The sequence below is a fragment of the Hyperolius riggenbachi genome, chromosome 11 (assembly GCF_040937935.1).
Source record: "Hyperolius riggenbachi isolate aHypRig1 chromosome 11, aHypRig1.pri, whole genome shotgun sequence".
In the NCBI taxonomy this organism is placed as follows: Eukaryota; Metazoa; Chordata; class Amphibia; order Anura; family Hyperoliidae; genus Hyperolius; species Hyperolius riggenbachi.
Window position 1 is genome coordinate 232,032,371 of NC_090656.1, and position 14,824 is coordinate 232,047,194.

At 47.1% G+C, this 14,824-nt stretch overlaps 1 protein-coding gene across 1 annotated transcript in view; it reads right to left on the reverse strand.

Annotated features, from left to right (window-relative positions):
• Nucleotides 1-1,857: 1,857 nt before the first annotated feature.
• The window catches only part of LOC137539159 (embryonic protein UVS.2-like), a 29,265-nt gene continuing 16,298 nt past the window's right edge, over nucleotides 1,858-14,824 (reverse strand). The window contains exons 6-10 of the mRNA XM_068261657.1: nucleotides 12,362-12,483; nucleotides 11,319-11,544; nucleotides 9,710-9,834; nucleotides 7,514-7,739; nucleotides 1,858-1,988 (exon numbers count right to left, since the gene is read on the reverse strand). Of these exons, the coding sequence (XP_068117758.1) occupies nucleotides 1,915-1,988; nucleotides 7,514-7,739; nucleotides 9,710-9,834; nucleotides 11,319-11,544; nucleotides 12,362-12,483 (773 nt within the window). The 3' untranslated portion in view covers nucleotides 1,858-1,914. The remainder of the gene's footprint in view (nucleotides 1,989-7,513; nucleotides 7,740-9,709; nucleotides 9,835-11,318; nucleotides 11,545-12,361; nucleotides 12,484-14,824) is intronic.

Consider the following 14,824-nt stretch of genomic DNA (forward strand, 5'->3'; position numbering starts at 1 on the left):
AATGTTAGGAAAAACATTGAGAACAAGAGGAACAATTTTTTTTCAAAAAGACCTTATAGTGTATCTGGCAAATTTGGTGTTTCTAGCATGTAATGGGGCTTTGCTATTAACCGCTAAAGTCGGACGGTTTTGGCAGGGTTTTAATCACAAATACTTTTTTTCCTTTGAAACTTTAAAATCGATTTTCTCAAAAACTATAAGGTCTTTTTGTAAAATGTTTTTTCCCTCAGTTCCCACTGTTCTTTTTAAAAGATACCCGTAGTGACGTGTGACATGATGAGATAGACATATGTATGTACAGTGCCTAGCACACAAATAACTATGCTGTGTTCCTTTTTTTTCTTTCTCTGCCTGAAATAGTTAAATATCAGGTATGTAAGTGGCTGACTCAGACAGGAAGTGAATACAGTGTGACCCTCACTGATAAAAAAAATTCCCCCTTTTATCTCTTTTCTGCTCTCAGAAGCCATTTTCTGCTAGGAAAGTGTTTTATAGTTGGAATTTCTTATCAGTGAGGCACTGTAGTCACTTCCTGTCTGAGTCAGGACTGAGTCAGACACTTACATACCTGATATTTAACTCTTACAGGCAGAGAAGGAAAAAAAGGAACACAGCCTAGTTATTTGTGTGCTTGGCACTGTACATACACATGTCTAGCTCATCATGTCACATGTCAGTTCGGGTATCCTTTAACATATCTGGCAAATTTCTAGCATATAAGGGGGCATCGCTATTAACCGTTAAAGTCAAATCGTGATCACGGATATCACTTTTAATCACGGTTAAAATCCGAGTGGAATTCGGAATTGGGAATCAAGTCAGGATCACGATCACGCCGTATCCGGATTTCGATACTGCTGTGATTGAATTTACTCGAATCTGTGATTGTGGGAATCCGAGCACCACTGTTTGTAAGTTCTGTATTCTCCACAGTAGGCTTCACAGGTGTACTGTAATGCACAATGCGACTTTTCCCCTCTGCTGCTTTTGGCATCGTGTTTTTACAGCGTACACAACGCAACCTATCACTGTGAACGTAGCCTTATGCAGGACCGCCTACTTAGCACATTACATATCGTGAAAAACATAATCAACATCAATCACCAGCAAGGAGCATGAACAATATGCACAGAACGGAAGAAGGCTCAGATGTGCGACCAACTCTAAAGGTGGCCACACACATTAGATAAAAGTCTTTGGGAAATGAAAGATCACAGACCAATCTTACCACCCTTCATGTAGTATGAGAGCCATACTCTACACAGTCTTTTCTATGGAGCTGAACTCCACATCAGATAGAAATCTTTGCAAGATGCTGCACACACAGATGCTGTACAGACACAAAAGATCAGTATCTGCAAAGGATCTGTTCCTGCAAACGATCCGTTCCTGCAAATTGCATTCATAGTCTATGAGATCTGCAGATCATCATACACACCTTGTTTTACAGACATTCATCTGCAGATCAGACAATCATCTGCAGATCTGAAGTTCCATCCTGGTGGATTTGATCTGCAGATGAATGTCTGTTAAACCAGGTGTGTATGAGGATCTGCAGATCTCATAGACTATGAATGCATTTTGCAGGAACGGATCGTTTGCAGGAACAGATCTTTTGCAGATCCTGATCTGTTGAATGTGTACAGCATCTGTGTGTGCAGCATCTTGCAAAGATTTCTGTCTGATGGGGAGTTCAGCTCCATAGAATAGACTGTGTAGGTATGGCTCTCATACTACATGGAAGGGGGTAAGATTGGTCTGTGATCTTTCATTTTCCAAAGACTATGGTCTGATGTGTGTATGAGCCTTTAGTATCATATACTGTATAATCAGCATGGTACTTTTATTGTTATCATGATGAGCACAGCTGCAGTTTGTCTTCCATCCGACCTGAATCTTGCTAGCTTCTGTTAGTTACGGGATTGTGTTACGAAGCACAGTTTGGGGCGTCACTGCGCGGCTGTCGCTGCGAATTTGGGGAGATGGAACTGAAAGAAAGTTGAAATATGATTAAAAATAGCAGTTAAAATGTGTTAATAGGACATATTAATCACTGGAATGATCACACAGCACCCGACAATTTATTCTGCTTCATTTAGGCTGCTTGCACACCAAGACGTTACAGGCGCACGTTAGTGCGCCTGTAACGCTCCCCCAACGCACAGCAATGTAACACAAGTGGGCTGTTCACACAGCCCACGTTGCGTTACATGTAACGCTGCACGTTCTGTGCAAAGTGCAGCATGCTACGGCGTTGGAGCGGCTATAGCCGCGTTAGACTGTTTGCACATGCGCAGTGGGGGGCGGAGGAGGCGGGGAGAGCCAGCTACAGTAGCCGCGCACATGGCTACTTAATATTCACTGCACTGGCGGGCGCTGATTGGCCGGCGGGACCACGTGATGCGGAGTGTCTCGCTCCGCATCACGTGGTCCCGCTGGCCAATCAGCGCCACTCTGGGAGATATTATGGGCATCGAGCAGCCTAACGCGGCTCACTCTACCGTCGGCTTTTGCAGCACCATACGTTGTGTTAGGTGCACGTTATGCGACCTTAACGTGCCACCTAACACAACGTCTTGGTGTGCAAGAAGCCTTAGAGAGACACTGAAGCGGGGGGGGAATTATGATATAATGAATTGGTTGGGTAGTACGGATAATTACTAGAAGATTAGTAGCAAAGAAAATATTCTCATTTTTTTCAGTTATATCGTGTTTTTTTTAATAATATTGCATCATTCTGCACTTTACACACTACTCAGCGTTCTAAATGTTTTTACAGGGCAGGCCAGTGAACTATTGACATGTCCTCTGGAGAGAAAAAGAAAATACAGTCATACTTGATAACAAGCTTCAGAAGACAGAGCTCTCTGCGACGTTGAAAGTTGTGGAGCTCAATGGCTCTTTTGCGTAGATAAAAACTGGAGTCTCTTAACGCTTCCTGTGCTGGAAACAATATTAGACTTATGTCTCTGCTCCTAATGTTTTATTTCTTAGCTGTACAACACATGCAAATCATATCATAATTTTTTTTTTCGCTTCTGTGTCTAATGTTCTCACATGACATGCTGCAGCTCATCACAATAGCACGCTGGCTGGCTGTGAGTCTGTGACAAACAAGCTGCTCACCCTTAGCCACTCCATTCCTCCTCAGTCAGGACAGGAGGGCCACCTCCTCCCTTCTGCTGTGCAAGTCAAATGAGACACTGCTGCTCTCTTGCCTCCCCCCCCTCCTCACTCTCTGTCAGACTCCTCACACAGCACAACAAGCTGCTTTTCCCCAACGGTGCTCTCCTGCCTCCCCCTCCTCACTCACTGTCAGACTCCTCACACAGCACAACAAGCTGCTTTTCCACAATGATGACCTCTTCACCTCGGTCTCCTCCCGCTTCTCCTCCTACTCTGACTGCATGCCATTACTGTAAACACACAGTGCAAACATGCTGCCCGTGTAATCTCTGAGCCTGATGCAACTGTTTCACCTTGCTTCATGAGAGAACCGGCTCTGATTGTTCCCTCCCACACCCCCTCCATCGTCTGCCGCCCTCCACAGCGACTGAACAAGTAGCTTGCCTGCAGGCTGGGGCATGTCTGTACAGCGTTGGCCTCAAACTGTCCCCCGAGAGATCGTGTCCTGATCCCTGCAGAGTGACAGTAGTCTGAAGTGCGTATAAAGCTTTAGGCTGGATGCATAGGATACATACATTACTGGCCAATTTTACTACTTCCTGTGCTATGAGAGCTTCCCTACACAATATAGACTTGGTACTCACAATCTGACCCTCACACTACATGGAGGTTGGCCAGTCATTAGCCAATCAAAATTGGATGTGTGTACGAACCCTTACTGAGGAATCTGCAGGAAGTCGAGTTAAAGTGCCCATTAAAGGTGCGATTTCAATTTGTAGCAAACAATTATATTATTTTCGATAAAATTAACTTAAAGAAAGGATAGTATTTAATCAATTTGCAGCATTCAAGAAGCCAAGTTGCCATTGTATCCAGGCTTGGATTTACATCACAGGAGCCTATAGGCACAGATCTCCTGGCAGCCTAGACTCCGCCCTCCATCAACCTACAAACACTGAACCGTGGCTGTCCCAGCTGTCACCTCTCCCTTACGTCCCTTGCCTGTCATAGGTAGCTACAGGTGTCCCTTAGTGTTAGGTAGCTAGAAGTACCCTCAATATTAAATAGCTAGAGGTGCCCTGACTGAAGGGAGATCTGGTCGGTGCAATGCCGAGACCAGGGTGAGTAACCTCTCATTTACACTCTGCTAGGGAAGGAGGGAGGCACTCGGGGAAGGGGAGTTTCCATCATTAGGCGCCTGTAGGCACGTGCCTTTAGTGCCTTACCATAAGGCACTGTAGGCACGTGCCTACAGGCGCCTGATGACGAAAATGCGGCTCAATCCCCTCCCCCAGTGCCTCCTTCCTTCCTTATGCAGGGTCTCGAGCTGATCGTAAATGAGGTTACTCTACCTGCTCTCGGCATCCCACTGATGATATCTCCCTTCAGTCAGAGGCACCTCTACCTACGGAGGGTACCTCTGGCTACCTAATGCTAAGGGACACCTATGACAGGTAAGGGAGAAGTGACAGCTGGGCCAGCCAGCACTCTTGTGGTGCGCTTCAGCAGGAGTTTGTAGATTCTTGGAGGGCGGAGACTAGGGCGCCAGAACATCTGTGCCTATAGGCTCCTATGATATAAATCTGGGCCTGCTTATGATAAATCCGGACCTGATTGTATCTAAACCACACTTGCCTTTTTATCTATGAAAAAGTCTGCCGCGGTGATAGACCATTTCTTTAACAACTTATGGACATTGGTAATTGAAATCTATGCCCTGGATGGGATCTGTTATCCCTGCCGGGGTATAGATTTCAGTTAAAGTGGATCCGAGATGAACTTTTACTCATTGCATAATTGTGTTCCTTTCCTATTGTTTATAGGGCATTGCTCAAGCCAAACACTTTTTTGTTTTTGTTTTAATACTCTAATTCCCTATAAACTAAACAAGCCACGCCCACAGGTTCTCAGAGAGCCAAGGCACTTTCAGACAGTAGCAAGGGCTCATGGGAGCTCAGTCTGGGCAGGAGGAGGGGGAGGTATTACTAGCCAGAGATTTCAGAGGCAGAGGGGAGGAGGGAGGAGGAGGGTGATTCGTTTTTTTAGCTCAAGATGCAGATAAGCCTGCCTCAGTGTAATGTTTACAAACAACATGGCTGCTGTCATTGTATCACAGCAAGAAATAATCATATTCTATTTAAAGCTGTTTGCAGCTAGATTTGCTTTGTAAACTTTAGATAAGATATATATACAAGTTACTTGTTATAGTTAGTTTTTCATCTCGGATCCACTTTAAACCACAAAAAAGGATTGACCCAGATCTCCAAACACTGACAGTCCTGGCACCGGGAGTCAACCAGCGTACACCCGGATCCCACAGGGGAATACAGTCAGGAGCAAAGAATAGAACAAGCTGGTTCTCCATCTGGATTTTGCAATATTAGCTTAATTTATTAGTGGTGACATAGCCACAGAAAGCGCAACGTTTCAGCACAAAGGCCTCTGTCTAACACACTCACAGAAGTGACATCATTATAAAACTTTTTGCATAAACACACCCACTAAAGGGGCGGACACAACCTTAAAGGGAGAGTAACGTTTTAAATAGCCATTCATCAATCATAGAAAACATCTCATCAAAATCCTTATTCAAACCATCTGGAGTAAGAGTGCTAAGCTTGTCTATCCAGCGGCTTTCTCTTCTCAAGAAGGAGGTTTCAGGCAGATGTTGAAAAGAGGGACATAAATAAAAAGAAATTTGATTCCCCCATAGGACGCCATTTTTTCAAATGCAATCATACAGCCAGCGACCAACGATGGTGTGTATTGGAAAGAGTATCTGCATGTGAAGGAATGGATAAAGGCTATTTAAAATGTTACTCTCCCTTTAAGGTTGTGCCCACCCCTTAGTGGGTGTGTTTATGCAAAACGTTTTATAATGATGTCACTTCTGTGAGTGTGTTAGCATTTGATAAAGGCCTGTGTGCCGAAACGTTGGCTATGTTACCACTAATAAATTACGCTAATATTGCAAAACCCAGGTGGGGAACCAGCTTCTTCTACTCTTTGCTATAGATTTCCAATAGCTTGCCGCATGCTACCAGCGCCGATTGCGCCGCTCTCCCGCAGCTGCAGTCCACTCGCTCTGCAGTCGCTATGACAGCAGGTCAGGAGCTGATTTTATTGGCTCCTGACCATGGCTGTGATCTCTATGAGCCAATCGGCAGTCAGCGCTGGCACATCCTGACTCCTGATGGTGTGTCATGTGACGCCCTGTTGCCATGTAGACGCAACACTGGAATGGGTGAGTTTTAACCCTCCATTTTCTTCCACTCATGACTTTGAAGAGAGGGAGGGAGGGGAGGAATCTTAAGAATGAAGCCTGCGGTCTGCAGTGCGAAGTTCGCCCAGCCCTGGGTTTAAGTGAACCTGATGTGGGTTTGGGAAGGAAATTTAGATACTTACCTTAGTAGCAGAAAGCTTGGGTAGTCCAGAGGCATCCCCTATCGTCCCCAAGCCCACCGATCCAGCACTGGACCCTCTAAGCACATCCAACGAGGGCTTATCAGTTGTACTCTTGTGGCTGCGCCCCGTTTAGGGTAGGCACAGGTGGTGCTGGTGCATGCACAGTATGATGCTTGTAGTATGATGCATGCACAGTATGATGCTTGTACATGGACGGAAGCATGGCCAGAAGAAGAAGAGAGTCATGGCAGAGCCAGAGCTTCCATAGAGGCAAAGGGGGCAATTGCTCTAGGGCCCTAGATCCTGTGGGGCCACTCCAAAGTTCCACTCCTCCCCTCCAGCTATGGTGACCAATGACAGTGGGGAATGCTGTGTGTTTACTCTGTATAGGAGCCCCAAAAATGCTTTTTAGGGGACATATGATATGATGGACACCCAGGGACAAAGGCGAGCGAGGCTCCAGCCTCAGGGCGCAGTGTAAGAGGGAGTGCAGGGCCGGGCCGAGGCGAGAGAGGCTTCAGCCTCAGGGCGCAGTGTAGGAGGGGCGCACAACTCACTCAGCTATCATTCCCCTATTGTGTATGAAGCAGAAAGAAATAAGAAAAGGGGCTACATGGCAGTGACTGCAAGCCAGATAACTAGAGATGAAGGTGTTGGGGGCCTCGTGGCACCTCTTACTCTAATAGCAATCAGTGTGTGTGTGTGTGTGTGGGGGGAGGGGGGGGGGGGGTTAGTGGATCGGGCCTAGCAGCCAGCTCAGGGGCCACAGGGGTGCGTCAGGGGTCCCCCGAAGTTACTTCTGCCTCAGGCTCCTATTGTAGCTATAACCGTCCCTGGATTGAGGAGTATGTGTTCTGAGCCATTCAGAGGCCTCCCACTACTTATTTTGATTCAGAGGTAAGCATCCAGGTCTTGTGTTTCCTGAACTGGCAGATTTTACTTTAAGAGTGGAAACTGAATGAGAAGTTTTGGTGGGACTTACTGAAGGAATACGTGGCCAGGAATCCGGTGCTCCCCCTGTCGCTGTCGCTCTTGAAGTGCAGGACGAGGCCAATGTTGGAAGATGCGATTGGCTGAATGGATTCTTTGCCACAGTGCAGCCCTCCTATCAGGGGAGAGCTGGGCAGGATCCCGTCTCTGATCTCAAGGGAGTCGTAGGAACATTTTGGGCCTGGCTCCACACTGAAGCTCTGGAAGGTGAGCTGAACCTGAAGCAGACAGACAATGCAAGTGTAAAGTATGTGAAAGGTTATCACCTGGCCTGAGCTGTCGTTAAGTGGAGTGTTACTACAGCATATCTCCCAATTTTTTGAGATGAGGAAGATGGACACTTAAGCCACGCCCCTTCCACACCCCTGATCACGCCCCAGCACACCCCTAGTCACGCATACCATTAAGATTTCATAAGAAAAATATGTTGTTTTATAATATAAACCACACTGGTCCTTTCTATCCTGGTTCATTTTCCTTCATATTAACATTTGAAAATTAGTAATATATCAATTTAAAGGATGGGAATACATTTTAGAGTCAATAAAACACAGTAGTAAAGTATATATATTTACATAAAAAAAAGGGACAAAGTCCTGAAAGAGGGACAAATGAGGAGGGAAGTGGGACAGGGCTCCCAAAGAGGGGCTGTCCCTCAGCTGGGAGCTATGCTACAGACTGCAATGTAAAGTGAAGCATTCTGACCTGTCTGCTTTATTATTTACTGGTTTATGCAGAAAGGGACTCAGCAGGCACACAGAGAGGGAGGGAGAGAGACACTAAGCATATATATACACAGCCACACATAAACACACACACAGGCACACACACAGACACACATACCCAGCCATACACACACATACCCAGCCACAGCCTCTCTCTCTCCTACCCTGGCTGTCTATACAGGCTAGCTGTAATCGTCCTGGCAGCAGGAGGGGTGGAGCTGCATCCTGCTTGTGCTCCTCTCCTCCCTATCTACTGCATGTGAGAATAACTACAGAGGTGATAACTTAAAGAGAAACCGTGACCAAGAATTGAACTTCATCCCAATCAGTAGCTGATACCCCCTTTTACATGAGAAATATATTCCTTTTCACAAACGGATCATTAGGGGGCTCTGTATGGCTGATATTGTGGTGAAACCTCTCCCACAAGAAACTCTGAGGACCAGGGTTCTGGCAGGTTCCTGTCTGTGAACCTTGTTGCATTGTGGGAAATAGCTATTTACAGCTGTTTCCAACTGCCAAAACAGCAAGCAGCAGCAACATCACCTGCCAACAGTAATCATGTCACCATGTGATAAATGTCAGAATGTAAATCAGGGAGAGGAAGGTTTTTACAATGGGCAAACACTGACTAAATCATTTATACATAATTATTGTACAGTGAAGCACTATTTTTATTACATTATTTTCACTGGAGTTCCTCTTTAAAGAGGAACTGTAACGACAAAACGGCTCCTGGGGGGTACTCACCTCGGGTGGGGGAAGCCTCCGGATCCTAATGAGGCTTCCCACGCCGTCCTCCATCCGTCAGGGGTCTCGCTGCAGCCCTCCGTGCAGCGGTGACGTAATATTTACCTTCCTGGTTCCTGCGCAGGCGCTCTGACGGCTGTCGGCGCCGAAGTAGGCGGAAATACCCGATCGCCGTCGGGTCTGCTCTACTGCGCAGGCGCAAGTTACCGGCGCCTGCGCAGTAGAGCGGACCCGACGGCGATCGGGTATTTCCGTCTATTTCCGTGCCGAAAGTCGCCACAGCGCCCCCGCTGGAGCCAGCAAAGGTAAATATTGAACTGACAGTCGGCACAGTCGCCGGCTGTTCGGAGGGCTGCGGCGAGACCCCCGTGGGACAGAGGACGGCGTGGGAAGCCTCATTAGGATCCGGAGGCTTCCCCCACCCGAGGTGAGTACCCCCCAGGGGATCTTTTTGATGTTACAGTGTCTCTTTAAGGACTGAAGTGATAAGACACACTCTCACTGTGAAAACGTATCACTACACCTTAATCATGCAAACTTCTTTAGTGAATTACCACTGAAAATACAGATCGATGTGTGGTGATAAGTTTTCACTTGTATTATTATTACCAGCATGATCTTAGTGAATTGAGGCCAGTATCATCAAATAAAGTTAGTAAGGTTTTAAGATAACCCTCAGTTGCCCCTGTTGGGAAAACAAATAAAGTTCTTACTCGGAATCCGGAAGGAGCAAGAACAGTCCAGAGGCAGTCGCTGAACGGGGGGTACTCTGGCTGAGTGTAATATCCGGGACTGGTGATGTTTCCCGATGAAGCGGAGAATGTCCCGCCACACTGCACTGAAAGACACAACAGCGCGCACATTTCAGAACCAGCTTTGTTTCGGCAGATACAACAGGGGGCTGTACCCGGAATTTATTTTGAATCAAACAGGTTCAGCGATGGTACAATGTAAACATGCAGGTTAGGTACAGAAAGGAATTTACCAGGGAGTCATACAGTCGGAGTCGGAGCAATTTTGGGTACTTGGAGTCGGAGTTGGAGTCAGTGGTTTCATAAACTGATGAGGAGTCGGAGATGGATGATTTTTGTACCAAATCCACAACCCTGGTAAGAATTAGACTAAGGAGTCGGTGTCGAGGAGTCGGAGCAATTTTGGGTACCTGGAGACGGAGTCGGTGGTTTCATAAACTGAGGAGTAAGAGTTGGAGTTGGATGATTTTTGTACTGACTCCACAGCCCTGGAATATACAGTAGGTGACTGTGGTAGACAGTAGTGTAATACAATATAAGACAACACTGGGGCTGGTGCGGGTGGGGCTAAGAGTGGAAAGGACTGAGAGCCAGGTGTCACGGCTGCCATTGTTTTGCGCCTTCGGCTACAACCTGGCATCGTCAGCTGCTTTTCCCTTTAGGTCAAGTCAGTGGGGGAGAACTAAAGTAGTTGGGTGGTGGTGGAAGATTGGTGGGGGTTGTGGAAGAGTGGACTAGAGGTGGGCAGACTGAGTGCTGTGTGGCCATGGGTGCTATACAGGTCTATAAACCCCGCCCTACTCCCAGCCTGAAAACCCCGCCCTACTCCCAGCCTGAAAACCCTGCCCTATTCCAAGCCTGAAAACTCCACCCTACACCTAGCCTGAAATCCCCACCCTATTTCCAGCCTGAAAACCCCGCCCTACTCCCAGCCTGAAAACTCTGCCCTACTCTCAGCCTAAAAACCCCGCCCTACTCTCAGCCTGAAAACCCTGCCCTACTCCCAGCCTGAAAACCCCGCCCTACTCCCAGCCTGAAAACCCTGCCCTACTCCCAGCCTGAAAACTCCTCCCTACACCTAGCCTGATAACCCCACCCTACTCCCTTCCCGAAAACCCTGCCCTACTCCCAGCCTGAAAACCCTGCCCTACTCTCAGCCTGAAAACCCCGCCCTACTCTCAGCCTTAAAAACTCTGCCCTACTACCAGCCTGACAACCCTGCCCTACTCTCAGCCTGAAAACCCCGCCCTACTCCCAGCCTGAAAACCCTGCCCTACTCTCAGCCTGAAAACCCCGCCCTACTCCCAGCCTGAAAACTCTGCATTACTTCCAGCCTGGAAACCTTGCATTACTCCCAGCTTGAAGCAGATAGAGGGCTGCCTGTTGGCTACACACACAGTCCCTCCTCCTAACTAATATCAGCTAAATCTAATGCAGGGGAACTGTAATCATGTGACCAGATCCATGATTGATCGATAGGCGTAAGGCTGCTTTGCTTTACATGAAATATGCCGCAGTATATTATTGATCTGTCAATAGTTTTTAAATACTCATTATATTGCTCTGCTACCTGCGCTGTATGAAGCTTTGAATCCAGTGGCCGTGATCGACCCGTCTGTGATAAACTCCACCAGCATCAACTCGGAGGAGGCCACCAGGGTGGGCATCTGTCCGGAGCCACATGACCTATCCAGCAGCAGAGGGGACATCTTGCCGGGTCCGTCATACACTCTGATATAATCCGCTGTACACCCACTAGAGGATTGTACATCAAACGCCAGGAATTGCAGCTGAACCTGCAGGAAGATCCAGATATAGGATGGGTAACACAGGAGAAGGAAGTATCAAATGCTTGTATGGATGCTAAATCGTGTAACTCTGACTTATCTATGACCCCCGAACCTAGTTTAGCGAGCCCCATCAGGGCTGGATTACCAACCAGGCAACACAATCAGTCAATTGGGGCCCCATTTTAGAGTCTAAGGGGCCTCATCAGCACGTTATTCAGCCCTAATATCTGCTGCTGCGGTATGAATTTCTGAAATTGCGAGCAAGCGGCACCCATTGCCATGGTGATGGTGCCACGTCCCAGCATCGCTCTCTCCAACCCAGCCTGTGCAGTCAGCGTGTCACGTCAGCGTGCTCACCGTGGCTGACGCTGCTGACCTCAGTCTCCGCCTGTGTGGCCCTCACTTACCTCCTTCCCATCAATCTTGTGTGATCCTTGCCTTCACCCACTACTTGTAAATGGCTGCGTTTCTGATTGCATTTTTAAACTGCCGTGATTAGCCCTATCTCAGGGACACCGTTATAACATGGTAATCGTGGCACCCTTTTCCTATCATTGTGCTTCTATTCCGCATAGCTAAATAGCCTAGGCTAAACATCCCTGGGAGGGAGGAGCTACATACCAATATACAGCAATATATAGATATAGGGAGTGTTTCTGATGCTAAAACCAGGATAATTACCGTAGATGTGGGTATCCTGAATAATTTACTGCGTTCTACTATATGTCATGTCACTAAAGGGCCTCTTTAAAAGGGAAAGTCTAGCGTTTTAGTGAATACAGCAGAACTTTCTCAGGGGGATCAGTCATGCAGCCATGGTTACCTGGTAGGGGCTGAATGGCAGGCGGATGAGCCAGGTACAGTTGTAGTTGTTGGGGTAGTTTGATGGGTTGGATGCCGAGAAGAAGGTCCCGCTGGTGTCACTCAGGATAGAGGAGCACATGTCTGCAGAGAAGCACATCATTATCACTACAGAGCCTGGTACACACATCCAATTCTGATTGGCCAATCACTAGCCAATTTTACCACCTCCATGTAGTACGAGGGCCAACAGATTTTTGAATACTATGAGCAGATTGTGTAGGTAAGCACTACATGGAGGTTGTAACATTGGCCAATCACAATTGGATGTGTGAACGCACTGTTAGAGTTCTACTTTATATAACTTATAATTGCTTTATGAAGGGATGCAGTTATTTAAAACAAAACAACAACAACAACAAGATTGTCGCCTCTCTCAATTCATCCAGTGAAAAAGGAGAGAATCCATCCGAAATGTCTATAGGGTACCAGCAGGGCCGGATTTCTGAACGGCCACAAAGGCCATGGCCTTGGGCGCTGAAAAACTAGAAGGGCGGCAGGACTTGGGGAGAGATAAGAGGCTGCATGTCAACATAAATCATCTCTCCAGCTCCGAAGCTGCCCCGGCTTTGCTGGACACACAGTCTGAATTCCAGAGCTCCGTGCATCTTCCATACTTCCTGGTGTGCGATGAGACAGTGCTATCTCCTTATGATCCAGGAACATACACAAGCTTCAGTGTAGTGCCAGCATTGTAGAGAAGAGGTTTACATTCGCACGATTATCAGCTGCACTTCACAACTCAAGCTAAGCTGAACAGTATAGCTGGTCAGACTCTGTTAATGACTTTATCCATTTCCTGTTCTCTCCCCAGGCTGGACTTGTAAATCCCCCCAGGCCTTGGGTGATGCAAAGTACAAATCTGGCCCTGGGTACCTGGGGTAGGCAGGGGCCTCACTTTTATTGCTGGGCATATTCCCACTATTTTACCAAAAGGCACTGTAGGCACATGCCTACAGGCGCCTGGTGATGCAAAGGCGGCTCACTCCTCTCCCCGAGCACCTCCCTCCCTATACAGAGTCTTGATGACGAGAGTGTAAGTGAGAGGTTACTCACCCGGCCAGGGGCCCCTCTAGCTACCATATACTTGGGGTCACCTCTAGCTACATAATATTGAAGGTACTTCTGGCTACCTAATACTAAGGGGCACCTGTGGCTACCCATGACGGGTAGGGGAAGTAAGGGAGAGGTGGCAGCTGGGACAGCCGGCACACTTGCGGTGCAGTTCGGTGGGGGTTTGTAGGTTCACGGAGGGTAAAGTCTAAGGTGCCAGGACATCTGTACCTATAGGCTCCTGTGATGTAAATCCAGGCCTGGGTGTTAAAGGGGAACGTCAGCCTAAACAAACATACTATTATTAAGTTACATTAGTTATGTTAATTAGAATAGATGGGTAACACAATCTGTTACCCACCCTGCTTTAAAGAGGAGCTGTTAGGTATAAGGTCTCAGAGAAAATAAACACATATATCAGTAGCTAAAGATTGGCTGTACTTACATTACATATGCATTTCACTGTCCACGTTTGGATTTCACAGAATTTTTATATAGTATATGCAGAGAATGATGCTCCTGACAGCCCATGGCAGGTTCCATGTTTGTGAAGCCAAATGTGTCGTCATGTCCTGCCTGCTTCCCTATTCACAGAGGAGCTCGTACAGAATAACACAGTGTGCAGTGAATATTAATGAGCCATGTGGCTAGGAACAATAGCGGACTCCTGCAGAGTACTCTTCCCGGAGATTTATCTGTGCTGTGGCTGGACTGAGTTTAGAAGCTGCTGAAACTTGATCCCGTCTTCTCCTTAGCAGCCGAGGGGAGGGCCCCAGAATGCTTTGCAGTATGGAATGCGGCTTGCGTCCTCCTTAGGAGCTTAGCTTTGGTGATAAGCACACATTAAATGTAAGAGAGATTTTTATCTTTAGTAATGTCTTTTTGGCTTCTGTCTAAACTGTTTAACACAGGAGAATAGAGGTTTAAATTAGCTTCTGCAGCCTGACAGTTACGCTTTAAAAGAACAGGCAAATGTTTGTGATTCATGGGGGCTGCCATCTTTGTCATGGGGGCAGCCATCTTTTTGGTTGAAAGGAGGTGACAGGGAGCATGAGACACAGTTCCAACTGTCCTGTGTCCTGATAACCCCTCCCAGCTGCACACACTAGGCTTCAAATGTCAAATTTAAAATGTAAAAAAAATTGCACCAAAACAGCAGAACGAGAGCAACATCATCAGAAATCCCATCATGCTTTGCACAGCATAAGGGGAAAACTGCCCGGGCAGTTTTCTTCTGTGCAGCTAAAAATGAGGCTTGTATAAGAGAAAAAAAGTTCTGATGCTGTGAAACTGTTAAAGAAACACCAAGTCTTTTCAGTGCTGCTGAGTCGATTTTTAGTCTGGAGGTTCACTTTAACAATAGTTTTATAAA